At 61.8% G+C, this 19,149-nt stretch overlaps 3 protein-coding genes across 8 annotated transcripts; 2 read left to right on the forward strand and 1 right to left on the reverse strand.

The window, feature by feature from the left end:
- Nucleotides 1-83: 83 nt before the first annotated feature.
- Nucleotides 84-2,210, reverse strand: PQBP1 (polyglutamine binding protein 1). The gene is made up of 7 exons (XM_045000407.1): nucleotides 2,156-2,210; nucleotides 1,801-1,877; nucleotides 1,249-1,360; nucleotides 1,015-1,124; nucleotides 736-846; nucleotides 427-487; nucleotides 84-289 (listed from the first exon to the last, which is right to left on the reverse strand). The coding sequence occupies exons 1-7, from the start codon at nucleotides 2,197-2,199 to the stop codon at nucleotides 133-135; spliced, it is 672 nt and encodes a 223-aa protein (XP_044856342.1). The 5' UTR covers nucleotides 2,200-2,210; the 3' UTR covers nucleotides 84-132.
- Nucleotides 2,211-2,522: 312 nt separating this feature from the next.
- Nucleotides 2,523-5,855, forward strand: TIMM17B (translocase of inner mitochondrial membrane 17B). The gene is made up of 6 exons (XM_045000408.1): nucleotides 2,523-2,667; nucleotides 3,639-3,738; nucleotides 3,972-4,035; nucleotides 4,143-4,271; nucleotides 4,410-4,520; nucleotides 4,856-5,855. Exons 1-6 carry the CDS (start codon nucleotides 2,642-2,644, stop codon nucleotides 4,942-4,944), a joined length of 519 nt encoding a protein of 172 aa, XP_044856343.1. The 5' UTR covers nucleotides 2,523-2,641; the 3' UTR covers nucleotides 4,945-5,855.
- A 1,603-nt stretch (nucleotides 5,856-7,458) lies between these two features.
- CDK20 (cyclin dependent kinase 20) lies at nucleotides 7,459-18,161 on the forward strand. Of its 6 annotated transcripts, XR_006575502.1 has the most exons (10): nucleotides 7,762-7,910; nucleotides 8,182-8,283; nucleotides 8,762-8,875; nucleotides 9,722-9,910; nucleotides 10,037-10,158; nucleotides 10,574-10,636; nucleotides 11,405-11,528; nucleotides 12,018-12,173; nucleotides 16,159-16,370; nucleotides 17,748-18,161. XR_006575502.1 is itself a non-coding variant. In XM_045000392.1 (9 exons), the coding sequence occupies exons 2-9, from the start codon at nucleotides 8,209-8,211 to the stop codon at nucleotides 12,594-12,596; spliced, it is 1,026 nt and encodes a 341-aa protein (XP_044856327.1). In that variant the 5' UTR covers nucleotides 7,459-7,477; nucleotides 8,182-8,208; the 3' UTR covers nucleotides 12,597-12,902. The 6 variants fall into 6 exon arrangements, 5 of the variants coding, with proteins under 5 accessions (XP_044856327.1, XP_044856331.1, XP_044856329.1 ...); XM_045000392.1 differs by lacking the exons at nucleotides 7,762-7,910; nucleotides 16,159-16,370; nucleotides 17,748-18,161 and adding exons at nucleotides 7,459-7,477; nucleotides 12,414-12,902; XM_045000396.1 differs by lacking the exons at nucleotides 7,762-7,910; nucleotides 16,159-16,370; nucleotides 17,748-18,161 and adding exons at nucleotides 7,524-7,568; nucleotides 12,414-12,902.
- The last annotated feature ends 988 nt before the right edge of the window (nucleotides 18,162-19,149 follow it).

The following is a 19,149-nucleotide window of genomic DNA, read 5'->3' on the forward strand; positions in this document are numbered from 1 at the left end:
ACCCCCTGCCCAGCAACGCCCACCCCGCTCCCCGCAGTCCCCAGCCCAGCCCCCCGTGCAGGCCGGGCACACACAAAGGTCGGTCCCAGCTGCATCTCTCCAGGTTTATTACGGGGGGGGGGGGGGGGGGTGTCAGTCCTGCTGCTTGGCGCGGGAGGCCTCGGCGTTGGCCCGCAGCACGGCACCGGGGCTGGGGTACGGGCGCTGCTGGAACAGGGGCCCGGCCGCGGTCGTGTCGGCCCCCGTCTTCGCCTCGTTGCGCTTCGGCAGCCCCGTCGACCACGTGCCCCTGCGGGGGGTTGGCAATGTCAGCGCGACAGACCCCCTCCCCCACCTAGACCCCACCAAACTCCTCCCCCTGTCTCACCCCTCCCCTGCTCTGTCACCCAGCCCCCCCCAAGCCACACTGGGACTACAGGATCTCACCGTGGGGCATCCGAGTAGGCACTGGGGTCCATGGGGTCTAGCTCCTCGTCCTTGCGGCTGCCTGGGGAGGGAGAGACCCTGCTCAGTCGAGTGCTGCCCCAAAGCCCCCCCCAAGTCCAGCTACACCCCCATCCCCCAGGTACTAATTCACCCCCTTCCCCCTCATCCCTCTTTGCCCCCCATGTCTCTGCTCCCCACAGCCACCCTGCCCTGGGCTCAGCCCCACCCGCTCCAGGATGCCGTGGGACCTTCATCCCCCCCCCATACACACACTGGCTCGGATCAAGTGCTCCCCCCCCGCCCACGCACTTTTCTTGCTCTTGGGATACGGCGCCAGCTCTTCCCGGCGATGGTAACGCCGCTCCTTCACCTCCTCGCGCTCCGGCTTCTCATAGGGGCGCTCCGGCTTCTCGTCAGCCTCTGGGGGAGACACACACACAGCTCCTGAGGGAACCCCGGCATCCGGGCCCCACCACTCTGCCCCAGTTTAAGCCACTCGACCCCAAGCCCTGCCCAGAGCTGGGACAGAAGGCCAGGAGTCCTGAATCCCAGCCCCCTCCCCAACTAACCCCATTTCCCTCCCATTACCTAGGCTGTTTTTCAATTTCTTCGTGGCTTTGGTGATGATGGAGTTGGGGTCGTTAGGAGAGAGCCAGGAGACCAGGTCGTTCTCCATGTTCCAGTAGTAGGGGAGACCGCTGGAGGGCAGGGGGAGACAGAGAGTTGATTCACCTGCTGTTATAACACGCTGAGATGCAGCCACTTCTGGGGTGGGGCAGCTGGGGACCAGCCGCACATAACGCCGCACAGGCTCTCTCTTACCAGATGGGGTCGAACACTTTATACCAGTTGGGCGGCAAGTTCTCAATTCTGGTGGCTTCGTAATCCACGTGGTCGTCATCGTAATCTTCCGCGATGACCTCCTCCTCGGGCTCTAAGGGCAGCGTGGGTCAGAGCGCCGGCTGCACAGAGAGCGCCCCCCGCCCGGCCCCCAGCGCCCGGCCCGCCGGGGGAGAGCGCCCCCCGCCCGGCCCCCCAACGCCGCCCAGAACCCCCACCCAGCCCCCCCAGGGGAGAGCGCCCCCTGACCCCCAGCACCGCCCACCCGGCCCGCCAGGGGAGAGCGCCCCCCGCCCGGCCCCCCAGCGCCCCCCAGGGGAGAGCGCCCCCCGCCCGGCCCCCCAGCGCCCGGCCCCCCGGGGGAGAGCGCCCCCCGCCCGGCCCCCCAGCGCCCCCACCCAGCCCCCCAGGGGAGAGCGCCCCCTGACCCCCAGCACCGCCCGCCCGGCCCCCCAGGGGAGAGCGCCCCCCGCCCGGCCCCACAGCGCCCGGCCCCACAGCGCCCCCCCGGCGGGCCCGGTGTCTCGCACGCACCCGGCTCCACGTGCTTGAGGAGGCCTCGCTTGGCCAGGCGGGACTGAAGCGCCACCGGCAGCGGCATCTGGAGCGGCGGAACCTGGCGGGGGGGGCGGGGGGGGAGCGTCAGTCGGGGGAATCCAGGGCCCGGGGTCCCCCCGCGTCTCACCTCCCCGGGGGGGGCGGCCCCTCCCCCCCCGGGACCCCCCCGTCGGCCCCTCCCCCCGAGCTCCCCCCACGCCCCCCGGCCCCTCCCCCCGGGGTCTCCCCCACCAGTCTCCCTCCGGCCCCTCCGCTCGCCAGGCTGCACCTAGACCCCAGCCACGCACGTGACACACTCGGGCCAATCAGCGCCCTCCCCTGCTCCTCTCGCTCAGCTGATGCCGCAGGCAACTTGGCCCCGCCCCCCATGCCCATCTGACGGGCTCCGGCCAATGGGAGGGAGGCAGGCGAGGCTGACCCGTCACCTTTTCCGGCTGACCAATCGAAGGGACAGAGCAGAGGGTCCCGCCCCCAAAGACAACCAATCAGAGTGAAGACCGCAAAGTCACGTGATACCTATGAGCCGGTGAGAAGGGGAGACACAAGTCACGTGCTCGGAGAAGAGCCAATAGGGAGGCGGAATCCCCTCCCTAAGTGCACGCAGGGCCGGAAAAGGGGGGGGGTCTGCCCTGTCATGTGACTCCAACTGACCAATCAGAGCGGAGACACGCCCGGCGCCTTTATATGACGTATGGCGATAAACACACGTGATCCCAGCTACCCAATAAGAGGCCGCGGGGCTCACCCGCTTCGTGAGAGGCGGGACAAGGGGGCGGAGCGTTTCACCCACGTGACCGTGCGGTCGCTGTTTGGAGCCATGGAGGAATATGCCCGGGAGCCCTGGTGAGCGGCCGCGGCGCGTCTCCCCCCGCGCGGGGCGCTTGGTACCGCCCGGCGGGCGAGTCCATTGCGAGGGGAACTGGTCTCTTCCCGCCCCCCATGGCAGGGGCCTGTGGGCCGCTCCATTAGGTGACCGGTGGGTCCAGAGCGGAACCTCCCCCCACGTGTTTGGTCCCTTGGTAGCTCCCAGCCCATTGGGTGGGCGAGCCCATTGGAAGAGCAGTGGAGGGGGAGGGACCTCTCGGACTTGCCTATCACCCCTTTCTCCTGGAATGGATTCACCCAACTCCCCTCTGCCAGCAGCGCCCCCAATCTCCCTGCAATGGACCCACCCGTTCCCGTCCTTCGCCCCGTTTCCCGGGGGGGGGGCTCTCGGGAACACCCCTCTTCTTGGTCACTTGGTACGTCCCTGCTCTTCGCTGTCTATGGGCGGGCGAGTTCATTGGCGGGAGAAATGGGGGGGTGCAGATTCTCTCCCCCCCCGTCCTCTCATAGGCTCCATGGGCTGGGAGATACCAAGTCACCAAAGCAGGGAGGGTTGGGAAATACCAAGAGCACAAGACTGGAAGGTGTGTTTGTACCACGTGGTATCCCGGGGGTGGGGGGATTATTATTGTAGGGTGTGTTGCTGTTCCTGAGGAATTGTTATTGTAGGGTCTCTCCTCGCTGGTGGCATGGCGGGGGCGGGGGCGGGGACAGGCTGTGTGAGGCTAGGTTGGCGCTGGCCGGGAGGGGTTGTAGGGTTTGTTATTGTAGGGTTGACCCGGTGGGGGTGGGGTTATGGTAGGGGTTGGCTCCCTGCTGGTCCGTGGGTGGGGGAGTTATGGTCGTCCCGGGCCTGGGGTCGCGCTCGAGGGGTTAGCAGGGATCTGTTATGGTAGGGTTCCTACCCTCGGCTTGTTGTAGGGTTGCTTCGGGGTTTGTTTACTGTAGGGTCTCCCAAGCTGGCTAACCACCTCCTTCCCCTCCGGCAGCCCATGGCGCATCGTGGATGACTGCGGCGGTGCCTTCACCATGGGGATGATCGGTGGGGGGGTCTTCCAGGCCGTCAAGGGTTTCCGGAACGCCCCCGTGGTGAGTCCAGCCCCTGACACCCCTCGTCGCCAGCTGGAGCCAGGCCCCGGATCCTGTCGGTCTCATTCCCATCTTCCTGATGGTGCTGGGCCCTCCGGGCTGGGGTGGGTTGTGCGCCTGAGGGGTGGCTCCCTGCCGATCCCGATCGCTACAGGGGGAAGGGGAGAAGAGGGGCCCGGTGGGGGCCATGTGGCATCTCACCCCAACTCTTCCTCTGCTGCTTTTACTCCTAGGGCGTCCGACACCGGTTCAAAGGGAGCGTCAGTGCCATCCGCATCAGAGCGCCGCAGATTGGAGGTGAGGGGGGCTATGTAGTGTGGGGGGGAGGCGGGCAGTGTGGGGAGCATAGGCCCGGGGGGGAGGGGGCCAAGGTGTATCTAATCGCTGCTCCCTCCTTTCCCCAGGTAGCTTTGCCGTCTGGGGGGGCCTTTTCTCCACCATTGACTGCGGCCTGGTGAAGATGAGGGGGAAGGAAGATCCCTGGAACTCGATCACCAGTGGGGCACTCACGGGGGCTGTGCTGGCTTCCCGCAGTGAGTGTCCTGTGCAGCACCCCCTGCTGGCCCCCTGCCTCGGGGCCCCCCGCTGCTGGGTCCTGACTGCCAGGGGTGGGCGGCCCCCTGCCTCCTGGTGCCCCATCTCTTTAATTCACCTCTTCTTCTTCTTCCCAGGTGGCCCGTTAGCCATGGTTGGCTCAGCCATGATGGGGGGCATTTTACTGGCCTTGATAGAAGGAGTCGGGATCTTACTCACCAGATACACGGCCCAGCAATTCCAGAACTGTAAGCAGGGCCTGGGGCTGGGCTGGCAGGGGCTGCGGGTCGGGAGTGAGGGGCACCGGCAGAGATGGGGCGGGGGGAGCCTGGGACTGTGGGTTGGGAGTGAGGAGAGCTGGGGGGTGAGGGGGGCTGAGCTGGGCTAGCAGGGGGCTGCGGGTCGGGAGTGAGGAGCGCTGGATGGGGGTGCCAGGGGTAGCAGGGGGCGGTGGATCATTTCAGCGCTGGTCAGGCTGTCCCTGTGTGGTGTTGTGGGGCTGTTCCCCAGCCGCCCTGCCCAGAAGTGGCTGCATCTCTGCCTTCTCACTAGTAATTTTCTCCCCCCCTTCTGCCCCCCCCAGCTAACCCTTTCGGTGAAGACCCCAGTCAGCTGCCCCTGAAGGACAGCCCAGCGCCTCCAGGATACCCGGGCTATGGACAATACCAGTGAAGCTGCTTTGTACTTGGGGGGTCCCCTCTTTTTTGGGGGGGCAGCTGCAGCTAATAATTCGCCCCTCCCCCTTGCTGGTGCTCAGGATGTGATTCCAGCCGCTGGTCCTTCCAGTTCTTGGATTCTCGCTGAATAGGCCTGTTTCCCTCATTGTGGAGGAGGGAGGGGTTTGCTGGGAGCCCTTCTAATTTGCATATTGTCGGGGCGGGGGCTGGGGACTATGGGGCAGGGGATTGCTCTGTATTTCCTGCTACGTTGGGGGGCGGGCTGTGGGGATATTGGACTACAGGATAAATTGGGGGAGTTGGCACCTGCTCTCAGTGGGGAGTCTCCTTTTTGGAGCTCACCTCCCATTCTGTTTGGGGGTGGCTCCATTTCCAGCTCGAAAATGGAGTTCAATACACCCCTGAAAGGGCATGAGGGGCTGTATCACCCCTTTTAGCTGGGATGAAATTTAGGGGGGCTGCAGGGTTGTAGATGAGGGGGTGCTCCTGGCACTGTGCTGGGGGTGCCTATCTTTTTGCAGCACCCCAAAACTTCTTGTGGCAGGGTGTCTTGTTGTTAGTGGCTTGCCTTGCTCCTGAGGTGGGGGGGCTGGGGGGGGAGGCATCTCTTGGAATGAAGCCAGGTGGGGCCTCTTGAAATCGGTATGACAGTGCACCCATGGATTATGCTTCCCCGCTTGCCTGGCTGTGACCCCAAAAAGGGGCGTGATCCCCACTTTCATAACCAGTGAATCCTGCTGTCCCCCCAATCCAGCTGGGAAACTCCACCTTGGTGTGTATCCCCAGCCTGTCCCAATTAAGGTTACATCCCCCTGCTATCAGCCCCCTGAAATCCCCAGTTCTGAGCCCAATTTCACCTCTTTTAGTCTTTATATTTAAAGATGTTTTTAAAGGTGTGTGACTTGCTGCTGTGTCAGAGTGTTTAATGATCTGCCTGCCAGTGGGGGTGCTGTGATGCAGGGATGGGAGTGGGGTCTGGTGTGTGTAGTGAGAGGCCTGGGGGCCAGGACTCCTGAGTTCTTTCCTGGCTCTGGGAGGAGAGTGGGGTCTAGTGATTGTAGTGTGGGGAGGGGGATGCTGTCTGTCTTCATTTAACCACAGAGCATGGAAGCTGCTGAACAGAGAATCCCCCTCTTTGGGAGCAGTATTGGGGATTTGCACCAGATGGCTGATCATTCCATCCAGCACAGAGGAGAGTCAGAGATTGGACCTCAACGCTTCCAGCAGAGGGCTGCACGGCTGGAGCAAGAGAGACCCACTGCCTGCTCTCATAGACCTATGCAGGCTGTCCCTGCTTTTAAGTGTCAGACAAAACACCCCCTTGCAGAGAGAGGGAAACTGAGGCAGGGAAAGAGGTGTGCCTGGTGCAGAACTGAGGGCTGAGCCCTGGTAGTCTGACTTGCTGGCCTAGGGCTTAACCTGTGCTCCTGCCTTGTACTATCAGCACCCACCTACACTCACTCCCATGGTCCCCCCTCAAATTCATCTCCACCCTTGCCTGGGCTTAATTAGCCTGAGACTCATTTCTCGGGGCATCCTGCTTGCTAAGCCCCCAGGGCTGATCCATTTCAAAATCCTAAGCAGCAGCCTATGGGGGGTGGGGGTAAATGGAGGGTTACAGACAGACACCCCCCAACCCCAGCAGCTGCAGTTTCAGCACCTCTGTCCCCACTCTTCTAAGAGATGGGCTTGCAACCCAGGAGTCCTAGATTCCCAGCCCCCCTGCTCTGATCACCAGACCCTGCTCCCCTCCCAGAGCCAGGGAGAGAACCCAGGAGAACCTGCTCTCAGCCCTAGTTTCTGTCAAGGTGGCATGGATGCAAGAAGACTTCCCCCCACCCCCCCAGCCCTGTGCCCCCTGAGGAGAGGAATGGGACCCCCAAAGGGCTCATCTCCCAGACAGACCCATGATGTGGGTGGTGGGGTACACACATGGGGGGTGCACCCAGTCCCTGGCGGGGGGCAGTGGCAAGGAGTCTGCACACCAAAGGGTTGGGGGTGGGGCACAGGGGAGGTGGCCTGGACCCTTTGGGGCCCATGATGTGCAGGCAGGGAGGTCAGTGAAGGGGGGGCTCTTGCCCCTGGGGGGAACTGACCAGTGGGCACCAAAGGGGGCAGCAGCTGGGGGCATTTTAAAGCTGGGGGGGCGAGAGGGCTGGCAGCCAGGACTCCTGGGTTCTGCACATGGGGGCAGCTCCAGGCGCTCCTGTGTGAGGGGTTTGGCCCTGACCCTTACTCAGGGGCTTCTGGGGGCAGAACCGGGCACTAGACTGATGGGGGTGTCAGAGAATCCCAGTCCTCCCCCCACACACACACTCCCCCCTCCCAGAGCTGGGGAGAGAACCCAGGAGTCCTGGCTCCCCCTGCTCTAACCCACCAGCCCCCTCCCCTCCCCTCCCTGAGCCGGGGAGGGAACCCAGGAGTCCTGGCTCCTGGCCCCTTGTCATGTGACCAGGCCCATGCAGGCTTCGGGCAGTTCCGGGTGCGTTGCTAGGCAACTGGGCCCCGGTTGCCAGGGCGCCTGCCAGGTACTGGGACTATGGGGGGGGAGAGGGCGGCGCGGTGCATTGTGGGACGGGGCCCCCTCCCCCGCTGCTGGGGTGCCTCAGGAATTGGGAGGTAGCCTAGGAGGGAGCAATGCATTGTGGGATGGGACGCCGTAGGACAGGGCACCCCCCCAGTATCCCACAATGCACTGTGGGTGCCTTAGGATGGGGGGGTGTAACTTGAGAGGGAGCAGTGCATTATGGGAAGGGAAAGGAACCCCCCCCAGTATCCCACAATGCATTGTGGGTGCCTTAGGATGGGGGGTGTAACTTGAGAGGGAGCAGTGCATTATGGGACACCCCCCAGTATCCCACAATGCACTGCAGGTGCCCCAGAAATTTGGGGGGGGTGCCTGGAGCAGTGCATTTTCGGAAGGGAAAGGGGTGGTCCCCTCAGATATGGCGTGAGGAAGAGGTGCATTATGAGTTAGGACACCTCTGATATCCCACAATGCACTGTGGGTGCCTTAGAAATGGGGGTTTGGCCTGGGAGAGGCAGCAGTGCATTGTGGGATGGGGCTCCCCCAATAACCCACAGTGCGTTGGGGTTCCCTCAGTGTAAGGGGTGAGGAGCAGGGTATTATGGGACAGGGCATCTCACCCCCACCCCCGGTACACCACAATACCGAGTGCCCCTTTTGGGGGTGGAGGGCCCCTAACAGGGTGTGAATTATTCTCTCCCACAGGTCCCAGTGCAAACCAGTCAGCCCAGCATGGATCAGTACAGCATCCTGGGCAGGATAGGGGAAGGTGCCCACGGCATCGTCTTCAAAGCCAAGAACATAGAGGTGAGAATGTCCCCCCTCGATCTGATCCCCACAGCCAGGGCTGAGGGCCAGGCCGCCTGGGTTCTCTCCACAGCTGGGGCGGGGAGCAGGAGCCAGGACGCCTGGGTTCTCTCCATGGCTTTGGGAGGGGAGTGGGGGCTGGTGGTTAGAGCAGGGGGGGCTGGGGGCCAGGCCGCCTGGGTTCTCTCCACGGCTGGGGCGGGGAGCAGGAGCCAGGATGCCTGGGTTCTCTCCCTGGCTCTGGGAGGGGAGTGGGGTCTAGTGATTGCGAGGGTGGGAGCGGGAGCCAGGACACCTGGGTTCTCTCCCCGGCTCTGGGAGGGGAGTGGGGGCTGGTGCTTAGAGCAGGGGGGGCTGGGAGCTGGATGCCTGGGTTCTCTCCCCAGCTCTGGGAGGGGAGGCTGGTGGTTGGGGCGGGGGGGCTGCAGTGGGAGCTAGGACTCCTGGGTTCTATTCTCACTGCATCCCTGCTCCACAGACAGGGGAGACCGTGGCATTGAAGAAGGTCGCTCTGCGGAGACTGGAGGACGGGATCCCGAATCAGGCGCTGCGGGAGATCAAAGCGCTACAGGAGATTGAGGAGAATCAGCATGTGAGTGGGGGGCTGGGAGCCAGGACTCCTGGATTCTCTCCGTGGCTCTGGGAGGAGAGTGGGGTTTAGTGGGGTCCGGGTGAGGTGACCTCTTGGGGTCCCTTCCAGCCCTACAAGCACTGGGGTTCTGTGATGGCAAAGCCACAGTGTTGGGGGTCAGAAATAGAGACCCCAGGGTCTATTTCTTCCCGTCCCCTTCCACTGCCCGGCCTGCAGCTACCCTATCCTCCCGTCTCTGGGTTGCTGCCTTCTTTCTTGTTCCCCTGTTTCTTTTGTCCTTTCTTTGTATTCTTTCTTTCTTTCTTTTTCACTACTTTTTTTTGCCTTTCTGTGTTTTCGTTCATTCGCTTCTAGAGCTGGGCAAAACAAAATCAACGCGTGAAACTGCCAAAAAATGCAGTTTTCAGGCACCAAAAATTCAGCAAATTCCACCAACCCCCACCCCCCCAAAACACAAGGGGAGGAACCATCAAACGTGACCCAAATGAAATTTTGTGGGTTTTGTTTATTTGTTTGTTTGTTTTGGCGAGAAAAACTGGAAAAATTCTGTTAGAAACTAACCACGTTTTTCCCCTGGATGGATGGATCTTTCTTTCTTTCTTTTCTTGTTGCTGATAGATCCTTGGTAAGTTAAGATGCCAAGAAAGCAGAAGACGTGAGCTACGGGTGGGTGTCCATCTGTCTATCTGGGAGATTCGGCTACGCAGGCCTGCTGAACTGGTTGGGGCAGCAGACACTGGGATGGGCGGGCCCACGGCTCGGACCGAAGGCGGGATCCTGGGGTCGAGGGGCTCGGGACACCAGGCTGGCTGGGCTCACGGCTCTGCCCTGTCTCCCCCGTCGCAGGTGGTGAAGCTGAAGGCCGTGTTCCCCCACGGCGCAGGCTTCGTGCTGGTGTTCGAGTACATGCTGTCGGACCTGGCCGAGGTGATCCGCAACTCCCAGCAGCCCCTGACGCAGGCCCAGGTGAAAGGCTACATGCTCATGCTGCTGCAGGGGGTGGCCTTCTGCCACGCCAATAACATCATGCACCGGGTGAGTCCAGCCCCCCCCCCCCCGCTCTAAGCACTAGGCCCCGCTCCCCTCCCAGAGCTGGGGAGAGAACCCAGGCGTCCGGACTCCCAGCCCCCGCTCCTGTAACCCACTCATTGTTCCCAGCAGGATCTGAAACCAGCCAATTTACTCATCAGCTCTACGGGGCAGCTGAAGATTGCGGATTTCGGCCTCGCCAGGGTGTTCTCCAGTGACGCAGGCCGGCTCTACAGCCACCAGGTGGCCACCAGGTGACTGGGAGTGGCCGGGCTCTGGGCTGGAACCTTTGGCCACAGAACCTGGTCGGTCCATGGAGCCAGGGACCAGGAATTGGGCTCCTGGGTTCTCTCCCCAGCTCTGGGAGCGGAGGGGTCTGGTGGGTTAGAGTGGAGGGAGAGCCAGGACTCCTGGGTTCTCTCCTGGCTCTGGGAGGGAAGTGGGGGCTAGTGGGATAGAGCAGGGGGGGCTTGGAGCCAGGACTCCTGGGTTCTCTCCCTGGCTCTGGGAGGGGAGTGGGGGCTAGTGGTTAGAGCAGGGGGGGCTGGGAGCCAGGACTTCTGGGTTCTCTCCCCGCTCTGGGAGGGCAGTGGGGTCTTGTGGGATAGAGCGGGGAGATGCTCGTGGTGGGTATGGAGGTGTGTAACCGTCTCTCTGTCTCCTCGTTAGGTGGTACCGTGCCCCGGAGCTCCTGTACGGCGCCCGGAAGTATGACGAAGGGGTGGATTTGTGGTGAGCTCCCCGGCCCCTCATGTATTAGAATCCCCCTACTCTGGGCTCCCCTCCATGCGTGAGCCCCGCTATGGCTGGACGGCCCCTCGTTAGCAAGAATCCCCTCCCCATGCTGATGTGGGGGTCTGGAACAAGGAGATCTCTGCTGGAGCAGGATTCGAGTGCATACTTAATGAAGGGGCGTGGCCAAGGGAGCGTCCTTCCTTAATCCAGCCCTAGCCGAGCCCTTTTTGTCCTGCCCCATGGCCATGCTCCCCCCACATAATCACGCCGCCCAAGCCCTTTCCAGGGAGCCAGACCACAGAGCGGGCCCTAGAGGGGGTCTCAGCCCCCCCACAGCCCTCTGTGTACTGGGGGGGGGGACTCCTTCCCACGCCCCCAGCAGAGACGTGATAGGACGGTTCTCACTTCTACAGGCAACCGGCTCAGGCTCTCTGCAGACTCAGGCAGTGCCCCTGTATCCGTTCCACTCAGGCCGTTGGCACGTCTGCAAGCCCAGGCGTCGCGCTTTGACGCTTCTCTCCCCAGACGGGAGTCCCGGGAACTCCTGTTACTTTTTTTATCCTGAAGGCCCAGCGTCTCTCGTGTGTGTGTGGGGGGCCACGACTGAGCCCTAAATGATCTCCCCCACTCCCCCTGCTGCCCAGAGGCACCTGGGGACAGTGAGGATTGCCCCACAGACCCCGGGGACACCGGGGGATAGGGATCACCCCGGCGCTCCATAACCCCCCCCCCCAGCCTGCTCCCCCTTTTCTGCATCGGCTCCAGGGCTGTGGGCTGCATTTTTGCTGAGCTGCTGAACAACTCGCCCCTCTTCCCCGGGGAGAACGACATTGAACAGCTCTGCTGTGTGCTCCGGGTGCTGGGGACCCCGAGCCAGCGCATCTGGCCGGTGAGTGGGGGGCAGGGGGTTCTCCCCCAGCTGTGAGGCTAACGGTTAGAGCAGGGGGCTGGGAGCCAGGACTCCTGGGTTCTCTCCCAGCTCTGGGAGGGGAGTGGGGGCTGGTGGTTAGAGCAGGGGGGCTGGGAGCCAGGACTCCTGGGTTCTCTCCCAGCTCTGGGAGGGGAGTGGGGGCTGGTGGTTAGAGCAGCAGGCAGGGCTGAGACTCCAGGACTCCTGGGTTCTCTCCCTGGCTCTGGGAGGGGAGTGGGGTCTGGTGGTTAGAGCAGGGGGGCTGGGAGCCAGGACTCCTGGGTTCTCTCCCAGCTCTGGGAGGGGAGTGGGGGCTGGTGGTTAGAGCAGCAGGCAGGGCTGAGACTCCAGGACTCCTGGGTTCTCTCCCCGGCTCTGGGAGGGGAGTGGGGTCTGGTGGTTAGAGCAGCAGGCAGGGCTGAGACTCCAGGACTCCTGGGTTTTCTAAGCACCCATCTCCCGTGGCAGGAGATCACGGAGCTCCCTGACTACAACAAGATCTCGTTCAAAGACAACCCGCCCATCCCGCTGGAGGAGGTGCTGCCCGACGCCCCCCCACAGGCCCTGCAGCTGCTGAAGCACTTTCTGGTCTACCCTTCCCGGGAGCGTGTGAAGGCAGCCCAGGTAAGGGAGCCGCCCCACTGCTCTCCCAGCGCCCGGAGAGAACCCAGGAGTCCTGGCTCCCAGCCCTCCCTCCATCTCTAATCTCCCCTGGCAGTCAGGGCTGGGTGCTAGGGGGTGCCGTGGGGCGGGGAGTGCAATACCTCACGATGCCACCAGAGGGCGCCCCAGGCTCTCCCATTAGTCAGCTGTGGTGCTGAGTCGGGAGTGTCACCGGGTTAACCCTTTCTTCCCCACCCCCAGGCATTGCTGCATCCCTATTTCTTCACCCCCCCGCTGCCCGCCCACCACTCGGAGCTCCCCGTTCCCCAGCGGGGGGGCAGGACAGCCCGGCAGGGACCCCAGCACCAGCGCGACTTCCACGTCGAGCGGCCCGTGGAGGAGTCTGTGGTGGACCCCGAATGGGTGGCCCCTTATGTGGTGTGAGGGTGAAGATGGGACATGGGGGCCTGTCCCCTCTAGGGGGCGCCAGCTCCCACCCAGCCCCAGCGTGGGGACTGGCTGACTCAGGAGGGTGGGGAACGGGGTGCAGGGCCTGTCCCCTCTAGGGGACACAGGCTCTGATCCAGCCCTGTGGAGGGCGAATATTGGCCCCAGTTCCCTATATAGTCCCTGTAATAGGGACCCCAAATCTGTCTGTCCCCCCAGCATCTCCCCCTCTGGTTCCTGGTGCTCTCTGGACTCTGTGGTGTCACTGAGTTTTGTAATTAAACGGCTCTCGTTTACTGTGAACTGACTCTCGGCCCCTTTCCTGGAATTGCCCCACCCCCGGGTCTGGTTCTGTATGTAGGAGCCAGGACTCCTGGGTTCTCTCCCAGCTCTGGGAGGGGAGGGGGGCTGGTGGGTTAGAGCAGGGGGGCTGGGAGCCAGGACTCCTGGGTTCTCTCCCAGCTCTGGGAGGCGGGGCCTGGGAGCCAGGACTCTTGGGTTCTATACCCGGCTCTAGGAGGGGAGTGGGGTCTGGTGGTTGGAGCAGCGGGGGCTGGGAGCCAGGACTCCTGGGTTCTCTCCCAGCTCTGGGAGGGGAGGGGGGGCCTGGGAGCCAGGACTCTTGGGTTCTATACCTGGCTCTAGGAGGGGAGTGGGGTCTGGTGGTTGGAGCAGCGGGGGCTGGGAGCCAGGACTCCTGGGTTCTCTCCCCGGCACTGGAAGCGGAGTGGGGGCTAGTGGTTAGAGCAGGGGGGGTCTGGGAGCCAGGACTCCTGGGACCAGACCCTGGCTCTGCCTTGCTTCCCCGTTCTCCCGGCAGTGACAGGCGGGTGACAGCCGCCCAGCCTGAGCCGGGAGATAGCGTTATCTCTGTCGCCATGTGCCCGCCTCTGGGCTGTGCTGGCGTTGCTGGGGGGTGGGGGGCACAGGGTTGGTTGGCCATGGAGCCCTCACTTTCCTGCCCTGCTCTGGCCTCGTCTCCCTCCTTTCCTGCTCCTCGGCCTGGCCTGCTCTCTCGCGCTTTCATTCTTCACGTCTCTTCCATTTCTTCCTTCCTCTCGCACATGTCTCACGCTCGGGCCTCCCTTCCTTCATCACTGTCAGGCCCTGTCTTTCGCTGGCCCGCTCTCCGCCTGTCACCCTCGTTCTGTCTTTCATTAGCACCTTCTCCCGCCCGTCTGTCACGTCTGCAGCGTGGTCTCCCTCCGTCGTTCTGGGTGACGGCCCCTGGCGCTGCACAGTGTCTGTTAGGTCCTAGATTTCAGAGTAGCAGCCGTGTTAGTCTGTATCCGCAAAAAGAACAGGAGTACTTGTGGCACCTTAAAGACTAACAAATTTATTTTAGCATGAGCTTTCGTGAGCTGCAGCTCACTTCTTCGGATGCAAGAAGACTCTTGGGTTCTATACCCGGCTCTAGGAGGCTCTAGGTCCTAGGCACCCCAGCCACGGCCTAGGACCCCCCTGCGCTGGGCGCTGTACAGTGTCTATTAGGTGTATTACGGTACCTCCTAGGCGCCCCAGCCACGGTCCAGGACCCCACCGTGCCAGGTGCTGTACAGTGTCTATTAGGTGTAATACGGTACCTCCTAGGCACCCCAGCCACGGCCCAGGACCCCACCGTGCCAGGCGCTGTACAGACCTGTAACAAAAAGACAGTCCCTGCCCCCGCGGAGCTTCCCGTCTGAGACGAGACCCGGGGTGGGTCCAGACTGGGGACCACAAGGGAACGAGTCCCTGTTGCAGCCAGCTCCACGCCACGGCAGCCTTCCCCTTGCCAAGCTTTGCCCCGAGGCATCATGGCAGAGGAGGCGGAGAACAGGGCGGATGTCCGTGGGGCTGTGCGCCCGAGTCCGAAGATGCTCGGTGGGAGAGCCACCAGTGACGACGGAGGCTGGAGTCGGGGGCAGGAGTGGAGATCCGGAAAGCGACGGTGCTAGATCGGCTGCCAGAGACCTTATACAGTCCTAGATTCCTCGCCCTTCGCAGGGCAGAGCCCCCAAGCTCAGCATGTCTGGCGTTCTTGTTCCTACCTGGATACGTTACATTTAGCAGAGGAAACCACACATGGTTTGCTTCTGCCCGGGTTCCCAGGCAGGCCAGGTGGCTCGGTATCGCTGACCTGCCCCCCTGCATTATTTACCCACAATTTTTGAGCCATCTGCAAACTTTATCAGGGATGATTTTATGTTTTCTTCCAGGGCATTGATCAAAATGCCTGTCCAAGAACTGATTCCAGGGGACCCCACTGGAAACAGACCCACTCAAGGATCATTCCCCACTTACAGTTACATTCTGAGATCTATCAGTTAGCCAGTTTTTAAGGCATTTAATGTGGGTTGTGTTAATGTTACATTGTGTGAATTTTTAATCAGTGTCATGCGGGACCTCAGCGAAGTCTGCCTGTTACATCAACGCTGTCATCTTTAGCAACCAAACGTGTAATCTCATCAAAAAAAGATATCGAGTTAGTTTGACCGCATCTGTTTTCTGTAAACCCCTGTTCATTGGCATTAATTATGTCACTCTCTTTTCTTCAGTAATCGAGTCCTGTATCAGCCGCTCCCAGGGGCGGCTCCAGGCACCAGCACGCCAAGCGCGTGCCTGGGGCAGCAAGCCACAGGGGGTGTTCTGCCGGTCGCTGTGAGGGCGGCAGGCAGGTTGCCTTCGGCAGCATGTCTGTGGAGGGTCCGCTGGTCCCGCGGCTTCGGCGGACCTCCCGCAGGCTGCCGCCAAAGACAGCCTGCCTGCCGTGCTTGGGGCAGCAAAATACCTAGAGCCGCCCCTGGCCGCTCCATTATCTTGCCCAGGATGGATGTCAGGCTGACAGGCCTATAATTACCCAGATCATCCCGTTCGCCCTTTTTAAAAAAAATTGGCACCTTGATTTATTACACATTGACCTTCCCCCGGTGCTCCAAGACGTACCACAAAGCAACAGTAACAGTACTGCCAGCTCCTCGGCCAGCTCTTTTAAAACTCTTGGATTGAAGTTCTCTGGGCCTGATGATTTAAAAATGTCTGACTTTAGTAGCGTCCTCCAGTGGCACTACTGCATGGAAAAACTGTCGTCATCACTCATCCGACGAGCTTGCAACGTTTGGTTTTTTTTACCCAGAACAGGAATATTTAATTGACCGTGTCTGCCGGTTCTGTGCTAGGATTGGTAAGTCTACCATTGCCAGCAAGGAATAGACCAATACCATTCTCGGGATCCTTTCTGTTCCTCATGTGGTTAAAAAAAACACCTCCTTCTCATTCTCCAGACAGCCTGTTTGATGCGCCAGAGAAGGGGGCGGCAGTGGAGGGCTGCAAGGGTTCGAAATGGCATTAGATAAGTTCATGGCGGATAGGTCCATCAGTGGCTATTAGCCAGGATGGCCAGGGCCACCACCCCATACTCTGGGTGTCCCTAAAGCTCTGCCTGCCAGTAGCTGGGACTGGGCGATGGGATGGGCCACTGTTCGTTCCCGCTGAAGCACCTGGGGTTGGCCGCTGTCGGCAGACAGGACTCTGGGCTAGCGATTGGACTGACCCAGCGTGGCCGTTCCTCTCTTCTTAGGGGCAACGTGGGCAGAGAAACGGGCTCGGAGGAGGATCCTGGGGGTGGGGGGGACGAGCCGGGCAAGATCGCACGGACGATGCGGTGGGGTGAGGAGAGCGGCAGGCCGGCTGGATGGAGAGGAAAAGCTGGATCTTGAGGACGTTGGGCGGCATCCACAAGATTTCCACGGAGTCTGCACGTAGGAGGGAGGCCCGCGTCGACGGTGACAGGCAAGCTGGGTTGGGTGGCGGGGCAGGCGAGGAGCTACTTGCTGGATTTTACCTTGGCGAGGTCGATCCGGGAGTGGAGGCGGGAGTTGGACCCGGGTTTGTGGGAGGGAGAAGGTGCAGATGGAGAAGAGAACGACCGAGCCCTGGGGAGCCAGGAAAGGATGGAGGCAGGGAAGCCGAGATCCCCAGAAAAGGAGCCAGGAGGAGGGTGGAAACTCCTCCTTTCGTGTGATCCTTTAGTCATTGTCGATTCTTTCTGTGTCGTCCTTCAGTGCCCCCTTTGTTCCCCAGCAGAATCTTTTTCTTTTCTTTTCTTTCTCACGGTTGCGATCTTAGACCCTTGCAGAGCTCGGTAAGCTGCGGAATTTCCCCCTATCAATAAGGAAATAAAACAATCTAGGAACGGCCAAGCAAAAAGCTTAGTAAGTTTTAAAAAAGAAATGAGGACATGCCAGATAGTGGTTCCCGTGGTAAACTTTGATTTTGAGATCAGGGTCTTGTCATGCCGGGCCCTGGCCACACCCCGTCCGCGATCAGGGCCCCCCCGTCGGGCCGGGCACTGCCCACTCCCCACCCGTGATCAGCCTCCCCCCCCCCAATCTGGCCGGGTGCTGCCCACACCCCGACCGACCAAGGGCTGGCTTGGTTCTGATGTATAAACCCCTTCCCAGGGCACTAACGGGGTTATTAATCTCTCAGCGAAAGGCAGAAGCCCAGCTGGAAACGCGGCCCCAACTTTTCCCAGTGGGGGTGATGAGGCCTCGGAACAAACCGCCCAGGGACGTGGTGGATTCCCCGACTCCCGTGGGGTCAGATCCGGGCCGGATCCTTTCCGGAAGAGGCTTTAGCCAAGTCAGTGGGTTCAGCGCAGGGGGACCCTCGGGGACATTCACCAGCCTGGCCTATACGGGAGTTCGGCCTAGGTGGTCTGAGGGGCTTTTCTAGCCGGTCCCGTGGTTCGTGGCAAGTTCACTGCACCCCGAGGGGCTCTGTGCCCCCCTCCATCCCCCCACCCCCTCTAATTCACAGATTCTCTCTGTGTCCCCTAAGCTCCCCCATGCTAGGGGCTCTGGGTGCCCCCCCAATCTCCCCAGAGCAGGGGCCCCCATTCTGCCCCCCCATGCCAGGAGCTCTCTGTGGCCCCCATTTCCACCACCCTTCTCTGAGGGGGTCAGTCATTCAAGGGTCCCCAGGTTCTGCTCCCTTGGGGAGCTGGCCTAGGGACGGCGTCATTTTCTGCCTCAGTGCCCGGGGGCTCTTTGATCTGCACTCAGTGGCCAAGATGCTAAAACGGGGGCCGTGCTGACTGGATGCTGGGCAGGGGCTCCCCATGTATCCCCCCATTTTCTAATTTCCTCCCCCTCTCCATATCCACAGACTCCCGCCCGCCGGTGCCTGGAGCCTCCCCTGGAAATTCGGAAAGGCTCAGCCACGGCATCCAGAAGTTGTCGCCTGATATGTGGGTGGAGATGCACCGGGACAGTGAGCTTCAGAGCTTGGCCAGCTCAGCCAGGGGCGAGATTAGAATCACCCAGGAGCTGAGCTCCCCCTCGGGGAAAGAGGGTGAGTGCACGGAGACTCTCCGCTACTGGGTAGCAGTATAGGAAGCATGACACACGGAGGCGTTTTCAGAGCCTCTCCTCTCCAGCAGGGGGCATCAGGGTCCCCCCCAGTCTGGACCATTACAATAAGATTTATGTTATGAACCTGCTGCGCTTCATGTAGGTCCTACTGTATTTACTAGCCTAATGACACTGATCTCTGCTTGATGCTCAAGGATCTATAGCTTGAGTGAGCTGTCCCAGGGCTGGGCTGGCAGGGGGCTGCGGGTCGGGAGTGAGGGGCACCGGCAGGGCTGTCTTGGAGGGTGGGGAAGGCAGGGGCTGCGGGTCGGGAGTGAGGGGCACCGCGGGGCTGGGTTTGGGCTCATCTCTCTCTCTCTCTCTTGCTCAGCTCCTTCCCCTTTATCTGGCGCTGGGAGATAAGCGGGTGTTTTTCAGAGAATCGGTCGCTGGCTTCCCCTGAAGTCTGGGTTACTCACCCCCCCCCCCCCGTGTGCAGGGCCAGGGGGTTCATCCTGACACAGAATCTGCATCAGTTTCTATCAGCCAGTGGCGCGGGGACGCCCCCAGTTATAGCCGCAGTGGGGGCTGGTGGTTAGAGCTGGGGGGCTGGGAGCCAGGACTCCTGGGTTCTCTCCTGGCTCTGGGAGGGGAGTGGGGGCTAGTGGTTAGAGCTGGGGGGCTGGGAGCCAGGACTCCTGGGTTCTCTCCTGGCTCTGGGAGGGGAGTGGGGGCTAGTGGTTAGAGCTGGGGGGCTGGGAGCCAGGACTCCTGGGTTCTCTCCTGGCTCTGGGAGGGGAGTGGGGGCTAGTGGTTAGAGCTGGGGGGCTGGGAGCCAGGACTCTTGGGTTCTCTCCCCGGAACTGGAAAGGGAGTGGGGTCTAGTGGTTAGAGCTGGGGGGCCTGGGAGCCAGGACTCCTGGGTTCTCTCCCTGGCTCTGGGACACTAGCAGAGGAAGGGGAGTGAACAGGCCAGGAAGACTGTGGCCCTCCCACCCCAGACGCAGCGGGGGCCTGGGGGCGTCTCCCCCAGCCAGGTCTGTTATTCTCCACCTGCCCCCCTGCGCTGCCCGTCCCAGCACCCTGGCGTGGGTTGTTCCAGGCCCCGTCACCAAGAATCCGCCAACCGCCAGCTCCTGAGCCTGGCATCAGATAAGGGCTTATCGGGGACTTCCAGGCCTGCTGCCATAACCTCCCCAGGCCCCAAACTGGCCGGG

This window comes from Mauremys mutica, unplaced genomic scaffold, assembly GCF_020497125.1.
Source record: "Mauremys mutica isolate MM-2020 ecotype Southern unplaced genomic scaffold, ASM2049712v1 000298F_np12_obj, whole genome shotgun sequence".
NCBI classification, from domain to species: Eukaryota; Metazoa; Chordata; order Testudines; family Geoemydidae; genus Mauremys; species Mauremys mutica.